A 10,780-nucleotide genomic window follows, 5' to 3' on the forward strand; every position below is an offset into this window, starting at 1 on the left:
GAGAGAGAGGGGAAGGAAGGAAGGAAGGAAGGAAGGAAGGAAGGAAGGAAGGAAGGAAGGAAGGAAGGAAGGAAGGAAGGAAGGAAAAAGTTTAGAAAGTAGAAAAAAAGAAAAATAAGCAAAAATAAATGCAAAAAACACCCAAAAGACTGGAATTTAGAAGTTGTCTGGAATAAGTATGAGACTTAACCAAAGATTGAAAAGAAACAGGTTGGAGCCATTTGAATAGGAATTGCCCATCCGTTCATAGACTCAAATGTTCCCCAGCTGGTGGAACATTTACAAAAGATTAGTAGATGTGGCATTGTTGGAGAAGGTGTGACACTGGGGGGGTAGAATTTGAGATTGCAAAGACCATGCTAGGTCTAGTCTTACTCTCTGTCTGACTTCCATTTATAAATCAGAAGTGAGCTCTCAGCTACCATCCCAGCACCATACCTGCCTGCCTGCTAACATACTCGCTAACATGATGTTCTTGGACCCTCTTAACCAAACTCCCAATTAACCAATCATCTCTTAACTAAGCCCCCTATTAAGGGGGCTTTCTTATGTAAGTTGCCTTAGTTATGATATCTCTTCACAGCAAGAGAACTGTAATTCAGACACATGTTATTTACAAATCAAGTCACTTTGAGTATAGCCTAGGTAGCTAGACTTAACATTATATCCCCCATAGGATCAATCCCCTCCAATAAACTCTAGAAAATTATGTGATTACTTGGACTTCCCGGAGTCCTTTTGTTTTCTAGATGACATAAAAGTATTTCAGGTTCTATAGTTTTCACCCCGCATTCAACACAATCTTAATATTTAACAAGCTCTCCAAACATCTAACACATACAAACCAAGGTAGAGTGGGCCTCCGTATTGCATGCACCCATGCTCTTGCTCCTCAATGGAGAATGATGGGCCTAATTCTGTTGTCAAGTGGCCAACCTGTTTACATAATGATGGAACAGTACCACCTTGTTTTTGAAGGAGTTTAGAAACTGTATAACACAGACATTAAAGTGCACTTTGTGAGATATTAAGATATCAAGGAGTAGAGAACATGAGGCTGATGGAGAAGATGGGGCTCCCTGTCAAAATGGCTAATCTTCATTCGCTGCAAACCAGCTGCTTGAAACCAAGTGGATATATATCCTTAAATGTTTTATTTTCTGAAACCAAGTAACGTCTGTTAGCACTAAATAAAATTCCAATGTTTACAAACTATAACTTCAGAAAACACCAACTTATTACCTCCAGTTTTACAGATGACAAGTTCAGAAACTGTTTGGTATCTCAGGAACGCATGCTTGGGTCACTAGTACCACATTTGCTGTTTTGTGTGTGTGTGTGAGAGAGAGAGAGTGTGTGTGTGTGTGTGTGTGTGTGTGTGTGTGTGTATAGTTTGTTTTCTGTTACTTGGAGAAGCACTTTATTTTTTCTGGGGTAGAAATTGAAGTTTCCCACTGTAGTATTAATACTTCCTGAAAAATAATGTGTCAAAGATTTATCCAATAACAGTTTGCTAAAGCATTGAACTATTTTGCAATCTCACCTGTCTAAGTTCTTCCAGTTTGCTGGGCAGATCTACACCTGTAAGAGACATTGTGAAGTGAAAAACATAGCAAGGGTAGCATTTAATCAACTTCAGGATTTGCATTTATGCTCTCAGACTTTCTCATATGATTTGAGGCTGCCCTCCATTTCCTAATTCCAAACACAGAATGTATTTCTAATGTTCATAATACTGATAATCCATATCAACGAGCACAAAATTGTTTTAAATTACAGTATAGCTCTATAATGAAGTATTTTTATAAATAAATCATAATATTTTATAGACATAGGGACATTATCCTGAAGGAATGTAAAATAAAGAAAAAGACTGAACAAAATTTTTTCATAAAATCTGAAGCAAGAAAGAAAAATTTCAAAAATATTAATGGTCAATCTCCAAGTTATTTCTTATTGGGCAGGCTTTTTTTTCTCCATTTTATAATTTTACTTATTTCTCAAATAAAAACGTCTTTTAATTATGTAATATTTGTGTAATCCAGCTTTTTAAAAGTACTAATACTTTTTGAGGATTTCATGTTTGTTGTTTTAAAGTGCTGAAAAACCTCAAGCCATGGACTTGGGTGTGCTAAGCATTAGAACTAAGATATGCCTCCAATTCGAATGTATTTTTAAAGCAATATTTTATCCAACAAATATAAACACATTTTAAAAAATGGTTTAGATGATGTCTAAGAAGGCGCCACTTTGTCAGCCATGATACTTTCTTTTGGGTTGTCCCAACTATATTTATGACAGGATCTTGACAATTTATGGGATGATGTCTTCTTGTTCAAAGGACTATTGTTTCCCTGTTGATGCAGCTTAGATGTTCAACTTGTAATCTCCATTTCACAAAGCAGAGGACCACAGAACAGACCTTCAGTTCATTGATGAAATTCCTAGTGGAAACCTATGTGCAGATCCCTCTTGAAATGTCTGATGTAGAAACCACTAACTGTACCCGAGAGTCCCAAATGGGAAAGAGTTGCATGAAGTAGGATAATTGTTCTTTTTCTCAGCAGTTACCAGCCCATTAGAATTCTCATATAAAATAAAATGTGCTTCTAATATTTTAAATAACTCCATTGGCTTGTATCATGAATGTATAACATTGTTCTTTATTGAAGGCTTTTGTATATCATATATGCTCTAGTGAGATCATGAATCTGGGGGAAAGCCTCCAAACTCCCACTTTATTAATCCGGCATAACCGCTAACTACATTGAAAATGTTTGTCTTTATAACCAAAGATAAGTGTAGTCCTCACTCCTCTACAAGAAAACTTCTAATTGTAACAGGTGGAGTCCACTATAGAAAACTATAACTAATCAAAAAGCAGAGTTGTGGAGCCCAATCCCCATGGATATCCCTACAACACAAGCCCAATTCTAACACCCAAGGAACTGTGTAAGAGGAGGCAGGAATAAATACTATAGAACCCAGAGGATCAGGAGTCTGCTGGGAGACTGCTATCCTGGTTTTTGTTTGTTTGCTTGTTTGTTTTGGTTTCTTTTTGTTTTGTATTTTTGGTTTTTCGAGACAGGGTTTCTCTGTGTAGCCCTGGCTGTCCTGGAACTCACTTTGTAGACCAGGCTGGCCTCGAACTCAGAAATCTGCCTGTCTTTGCCTCCCAAGTGCTGGGATTAAAGGCCTATGCCACCACTACCTATTCTGCTGTTTTTAACAGCGGTGGTATGCCTTGTTCTTGACTCACCATCGTGGAAGGGCCTCTGGAAACCAGGGTTTTGGGTCAACTTCTCTTGAGCTGCATATTCTTTAGCTGGAAACAACTCATGTCCTGTAATAATCAAATGTCGACATGGACATGTTTAATGAGTCACTGAATGTGCTTCTAGGTCATTGGGGTTTATAGTCCACTCTTAATGTATACATTCTCAAATGTCAGAGGGATAGGAAAATATATGATCTGAGAGACGGGGCCATTCTCAAACCGAGCGATGTATATGAACACCTTGAGAGACATACTTGAAAGGTGGGGGGATTGCTGGGGATTTTACTTTCCTTTTTGTGGGTCTAATTTTTAAGCGTCTGCAATTGTTTTGAACACATGAAGTAAAAACTAAAAGTTGATTTTAAGAGAAAATCATAGCACTTCATTTTGTGATTTATTTGACCCGCTTTAAATATGAGACAAACTGTCCTATTGGCTTCTCTTTAAAGACCTCGAGGTAGAGTTAGAAAGATGTCTACTTAAGTGTCTACGTCTCCCCATCATTCTTGACTTACCCCACAGGCATTTAGGATTACAGTTCTTCACATCCTTCAGCATTATAAATGTTGATATTCTAAAGTTTAAATTGGGACAGCAGACTTCATTCAATTTGGGAACTATGACTATTTAAAAACTTTTTGATTAACAATGATGCCATTAGAATAGTAATTACTATTAAAGAATGAACTTAAATGAGGGCCTAAAAAAATCAAAAGTTATTTCTTATATCCTCTCCAATCCATTTCCCCACCCTACTCCCATCACCTGACTGTCATTGTTACTGTGTGGGCAGGAATTAAATTGATGAGGGTTATCTGCAGTAGATGTGTTAACTGGACTGACCTCAATTGCTGAAAGTGTAGTTTTGTGTTACTTTCAGCCAAGAGAATGGCTCACAACCTGACTAAATTATTTCCTCAAACACAGAGAGAGAGAGAGAGACAGACAGACAGACAGACAGACAGACAGAGAGAGAGAGACAGAGAGAGAGAGAGACAGAGACAGAGAGAAAGAGAGAGAGATTGAGATTGTAACAGAATTAAAAAATATTCTAAGTAAATTTAAAAACAAACAAACAAAAACAAGCCCTTCATGAACCTGTTGCCACCTTGAATATGGTATTTTGGGGGCAAACTGAATCCTGGGCCACGGTTCCTCACGTGCAGCTTAAAGAACTTGGGGGGTGGAGAGAGAGTTCAATGGCTGAGTGCATAGTGCTATTGAAAAAGATGCATGTTCAATTTCACATATAAGGTTGTTTATGAACTCCTGTAATTACAACTCTGGGGGATTTGATGATGACTTCTGAATTACACACACACACACATACACACACACCCCTAAAAAATACACTGTCTTTTGCTCCGTGGATGGGGTATTTCTGAACATCTGAATGTAGAAGGAAGATAAACTGCAGTGGGCAGAGAGAATGAATGCTAGAGAAAGGCACAGAAAGGCACACACCATTCATGGTTACTCACAGGGCTCAGCACTAACAAACGGCTCTCTTTTTGCTCATAGGGACATGTAAAACTTCAAAAACAAACAAACAAACAAACAACAACAACAAAAACAAACAAGAAATTCTTCCAAAAGCATCCAATAGAGGGCTAATATCCAATATATGCAAAGAACTCAAGGAGTTAAACTTCAGAGAACCAAATAACCCTATTAAAAATGGGGTACAGAGCTAAACAAAAAATTCTCAACTGAGGAAAACCAAATGACTGAGAAGCACCTAAGGAAATGTTCAACATTCTTAGTCATCAGGGAAATGCAAATCAAAACAACCCTGAAATTCCACCTCACACCAGTCAGAATAGCTAAAATAAAAAAACTCAGGTGACAGCAGATGCTGGTGAAGATGTGGAGAAAGAGGAATACTCCTCCATTGTTGGTGGGATTGCAAGTTGTTACAACCACTCTGGTAATTAGTTTGGTGGTTCCTATAGTACTACCAGAGGACTCAGCTATACCACTCCTGGGCATTTACCCAGAAGATGCTCCAACAGGTAACAAGGACACATACTCCACTATGTTTATATCAGCCCACGAGAGGAGTGACAGAGTCAAAGTATGGAGCAGAGACTGGAGGAAAGGCCATCCAGAGACTTCCCCACCCAGGGATCCATCCAATATACAGTCACCAAACTCAGACATTACTGTGGATGGTAACCAGTGCTTGCTGGCAGAAGCCTGATATAGCTATCTCCTGAGAGGCTCTGCTAGTGCCTGACAAATACAGAGGTGGATGCTGGATGCTCTCAGCCAACTATTGGTCCCCGATAGAGGAGCTAGAGAAAGGACCCAAGGAGTTGAAGGAACTTGCAGCCCCATAGGAGGAACAACAATATGAACCAACCAGTTACCCCCAGAGCTTCCAGGGACTAAACCACTAAACAGAGTACAGGACTCTGCTCTCATATGCTTAAAAAGTAAGCATCTTCTTAGTTCAATGATTCCGAGATCAAAGTGGGTCAAGGTGTGTTTCCACTCTGCAGCTAGGGATGCATGCAAGTCAAGTCACCCTGTGGAATCCCGAAGTTATACATGTGACTTATAAATCTTATTGACGCCTCAGAGTCATGCTTGTATGTTTATATTTCTCATATGCACGAAGGCAGAGTTACAATGACCAGTAATACATATGACTGTTGCAAAGTGCCACAGATCACCACAGTTTTGCTGGCATGTTTACGCTCTACCAGAACCATCAGAAATCTCCTTATTTTGCAGAGAGAGCAATAGCACCCTCTCTAGAATAGAGCCATCCAAAGGCAGTGCCTCAGACTGAGAGAACAAACATGAGTGCCATGAATAGAATACAGAATGTATAAGTCCCACCCTTGAGCTGACTTTTCTGATAGTATTCACCTGTCAGTAGGAAAACCTTCATTAGTAAGTCAGTTTTGTAAATTTCCTTTGTACAGCCAAAATATAACTTTAATTTCATTGGCTTTTAAAACTTCACTAGGGGTAACAAGGTCGAGTAAACGTGAATTAGATCCAGATGTAAGAAACTTGATCCCCTTTTTTACCTTCATGTCACATACCATTAATTAAATTCCCTCTGCCTTCCAGCTGTGCATGATAAAATGTCTAGCTCCTTCTGATAGGGAGGTAGGTTAGATAACAGAAAAGAAAACCTCACAGTTTCAAGCAGGAAGGATATTGTCTTAAGAATGGTATTTTAAGTCACTACTTTTAAAACAAGAATAATAATAAACAAACACTCCATGTAAGTTGGTCAGGTCCCAGAGAAAAGGATACGTATATACACTGCAGTAACATTGTCAAAGTTGAATTTGTTATAATGTAGTAAGCACAGGAAGCCACTTTCCCCCATATTAAAACTGGTATATTTTTATAGACACCACAGTTAAATTATTTCCTTAGTGTGCTCACTACAAATGTAGTGACACAGATAAAAAGTGACACAGAGGCACTGCCTTTGGATGGCTCTATTGCAGAGAGGTTTCTATTGGTCTCTCTCTCTCTCTGCAAAATATGCAGATTCCTGATGGTTCTGGCAGAGCGTAAACATGTGAGCAAAACTTTTGTAATCTGTGGTACACTTTGTTGTTGTTTTTGTTGATTTTTTGTTTGTTTTGGTTTTTGGTTTTTTTGAGACAGGGTTTCTCTATATAGCCCTGGCTGTCCTGGAACTCACTCTGTAGACCAGGCTGGCCTCAAACTCAGAAATCCACCTGCCTCTGCCTCTGGAGTGCTCGGATTAAAGGCGTGTGCCACCAAGCCCGGCTTGTGGTAAACTTTGTAACAGTCATATGTATTATTGGTTATTGTTAACCCTGGCTTCATGCATATGTAAAATATAAGTATCTAACCCCAGGGTCGCCACTCACTGCCAGCCCATCAGGCTTGCTGTCCACAGCTTTGCTCTTTCACAAGCACATTTTTATTTTCTACTTTTCTCTAAAATGTTCCTTTCACGGACATCAAACGAATAACCTCCTTTTACGGAAGCCCTGTCCTTTCTCCAGGATACTCCGGAAATCAGACTGACTCTATAGCTTGTTCTACCTTTCAAATCTCTAACCATCTAGGACAAATTGTAAAATAAATACTCATGACTAGGAAAAACATAGCTGAAGTTAATGTGGTCTTATATTGGACAATTTGGCACAATTTTTCAGAAAAAGAAAAGCCCCAGGGACCACCCTCAATTCAGAGCAGCGGCTACTTAAGGAGAATTCAGTGATTGACTTACATTACTGCCTTACGAAGTTATTTCACTAAGGGCAGAAATAGAAATGAAATAAAAGGGAGGAGGATTACTTGCCCACCTGTAAGACTTTTGATCCATGCACACATACCTGAGCTCAGATGTGGCCGTCCGCACACAGATTTGAAAAGGTTCATTACAGACAACAAAGTCAGGAGTCCACAGCAGAGAGAGGTTGAAAAGACCTTCATGTTAAAAATCTCTTCCTAACAGAGAAACTAAATTTTCAAGTCAAGACAGATACTTCAATGGCCGTGGAGTGCAGCTGAGAGAGCGAGCCTGCCTTTAAAAGGTGAGTGGGCTTCAATTATGAGTCTTCTAAATAAGGAAAGACATTTATAAAATGTAATGCGTCCTGTCAATATGATTCACTGTCTGGAGAAGCGACAGACTGGCTACACACTCCATGGCAGGAAGAAGCAGATCAATACATCTTGTATCTGCCCATTTCACTAAATGCAGGCATTCTTATGCAGGCTCACACAATCAAACACATGCTCAAAGCCCAAAGCAATTATTCAGGAAATAGAATGTGTACGTTGGCCAATCATAAACTCTTGTTTCTTTTCCTTATTATATAGGATTACTCATCCTGAAATTTTTATAATGCTAAGGTTGAAAACATAGGAAACTGGCAAAAGTGGGACCAATTCGTCCGATTTAGAGTCAAGTGATTATATTGTTAATAGTAACAGGAGCACCACTGCATTCTTAAACAACCAAAAGGCTGAAAGTTGGAAAAGCTCAGGTGTTTAAATGCTTTGCTTCACTAAAGAAATGGGCTCTTTCTGCTACAAGCAGCATTTTCTTAAATCAAGGCTCAATTTAATTAATTCAAAGCTGGCAAATGGCCCATCAGTTACTCTCTTTAATACTTGCCTTAATTGAGATGGTTTTATTTTAAGTCAGAGTATTTCATTACATCCTGAATTCTGATTTAATGCCAGTGATACTGTAATGACCTCCAATCTTGTCATTTGCTTCTCCTAAGGGACTGAGGCCATATTAAGATTCAAATGGGGTAAACGCAATTTTATTTTACTATGCAGTTGCTTTGATATTTTCATGAATAAGTCTGAACTACCCATTTTGATAGCCGTGTGTGTTCTTCTGTGTTCTTTCAAGGGTTCATTATCTAGTTTTAACTCCTGAACCCGCACCTTACTCTTTCTGCCTCAAAGCTTCACCAACACATTGCCAGCTGGCTGGTGAGCTGTGTTCTCTCTCCATCTTCTCTGTTCATGTCAAAGGCCTCAGATCAATGCCACCCACATTAAGACTTTAGTGTCTTTGCTCATTCATCTTACTCCAAGTTGTGACCTTTTTTTTTTTTGACCCTTTGAAGTGTATATATCAAATATCATAGTCCCTTTCCCTTTTATTACCATTGTGTGTCTGTATGCCTGCCTCTATTTCTAAACTGGAAAGCTTCATAGAGACACCATAGCCATTTCTGTCCCCGTCTAAAAGTATTTCTATGAACTGAAAAGAAAAATGAATGAACATGTTTGATATGTAAGTAAATGATTGCATTTATTGGAAAGACAAAAAATGGAATAATAACTCCCAACTCTGTTGCTGGTTTTAAAGATAAAAGAGTCAAAAGAATGTCTATGATTCTTTGTTTATTGTTAAGTCTCAAAATTTAAGAATGATCAAAGTCTTTACAGTTTGATAGTGCTATCCTACTATACTACTGTGTTTAAAAATTATCATTCAAATAAACCTCACATCAGTCATAATTTATTTACAGGTTATTAGAACTCTTTCAAAAGTCTATTTTTAAAGTCATATAAAGATAAAAAAATCATAATCAGTACCACTTAGTGTTGAGATGAAATACAGATATGACTTTAAAACTTGTAATTCCAAGATAAATACTAAAAGAAAATAAATAATAAAATATAAAATAAACTCATCAAAATTAAACAAATAATGGAAAACTAAGAGTTCTGGATGATTTTTACAAGAAATCATAAAGTTAAATGTGAATAGCTTTAAAAATATATTCAGCTTATGCCTCTTCATTTTAAAAGAAAGCTTTAAAATACACATGTATGTAATGTTGCCCCGGTTTAGCCTGTAACTTGTGGTATAGGCTAGGACGGTCTTGAACTCATAGAGATTTAGTTGCCTTTGTCTCTAAGTAGTGGAATTACATGTATGAGCTATACTGGCCAGCCGTGAGTAAAATTTAAATATAACTATATGTGAATTTCCTTTTATTTTATATTTACATTTATGTTTAAGTATAAAAATTTTATTCTAAACTTTAATGTAAAATTCATGGGGAATCCTAATTCTCAAGATGATTTTTGTTATTTTCCTTTGTTGTTACTGCCTGTGTGTATAAAGTACAAGTATTTATCTATATGTGTGTGTATAGTTGTGGATGCATTTTTATACATGTGTACATACATATGCATGCATGTGTGTACATGTGTGCACATGTGTGTGTACTGCTCTTCAGCAGTAAAATCTAGGACTAAATAACTAGCCACTCTACCACTGAAATACACCATAGTCCATGAGCATGCTCTTGAAAGTTACAAACTAATTTGACTGTGATGATTCACTTCGAAATAGATGGATTCTCTTCTGATTTTTGTCATGCAGATTTTTCTTTTAGTAAGCCTAATGTTAACTCGCACATTTTTTTTCCTGTCATATTTACAAGATATTGACAAAGTAAGCGAAAATAACTCTCAAGCTACCTTTTATAAATAGGGAGGAAAAACACTTTCCCGGATGCATGAAACCTGAGTAGGTTCATGACCCTCAGGTGCACGTTATATATGTACTCACTGATAAGTNGATATTAGCCCAGAAACTTAGGATACCCAAGATATAAGTTACAATTTGCTAAACGCATGAAACTCAAGAAGAACAAAGACCAAAGTGTGGACACTTTGTGTTCTTAGAATTGGGAACAAAACACCCATGGAAGGAGTTACAGAGACAAAATTTGGAGCTGTGACAAAAGGATGGACCATCTAGTGATTGCCATATCCAGGGATCCATCCCATAATCAGCTTCCAAACGCTGACACCANTGCATACACTAGCAAGATTTTGCTGAAAGGACNCAGATATAGCTGTCTCTTGTGAGACTATGCTGGGGCCTAGCAAACACATAAGTGGATGCTCACAGTCAGCTATTGGATGGATCATAGGGCCCCCAATGGAGGAGCTAGAGAAAGTACCCAAGGAGCTAAAGGGAACTGCAACCCTATAGGTGGAACAACAATATGAACCAACCTG

At 38.0% G+C, this 10,780-nt stretch overlaps 1 protein-coding gene across 1 annotated transcript in view; it reads right to left on the reverse strand.

The window, feature by feature from the left end:
* The window catches only part of Uts2b (urotensin 2B), an 8,045-nt gene extending 334 nt beyond the window's left edge, over window positions 1-7,711 (reverse strand). The window contains exons 1-3 of the mRNA XM_021185604.1: window positions 7,612-7,711; window positions 3,260-3,343; window positions 1,544-1,581 (exon numbers count right to left, since the gene is read on the reverse strand). Of these exons, the coding sequence (XP_021041263.1) occupies window positions 1,544-1,581; window positions 3,260-3,343; window positions 7,612-7,711 (222 nt within the window). The remainder of the gene's footprint in view (window positions 1-1,543; window positions 1,582-3,259; window positions 3,344-7,611) is intronic.
* Window positions 7,712-10,780: the final 3,069 nt, after the last annotated feature.

Source organism: Mus caroli, chromosome 16, assembly GCF_900094665.2.
Source record: "Mus caroli chromosome 16, CAROLI_EIJ_v1.1, whole genome shotgun sequence".
Classification (NCBI taxonomy): domain Eukaryota; kingdom Metazoa; phylum Chordata; class Mammalia; order Rodentia; family Muridae; genus Mus; species Mus caroli.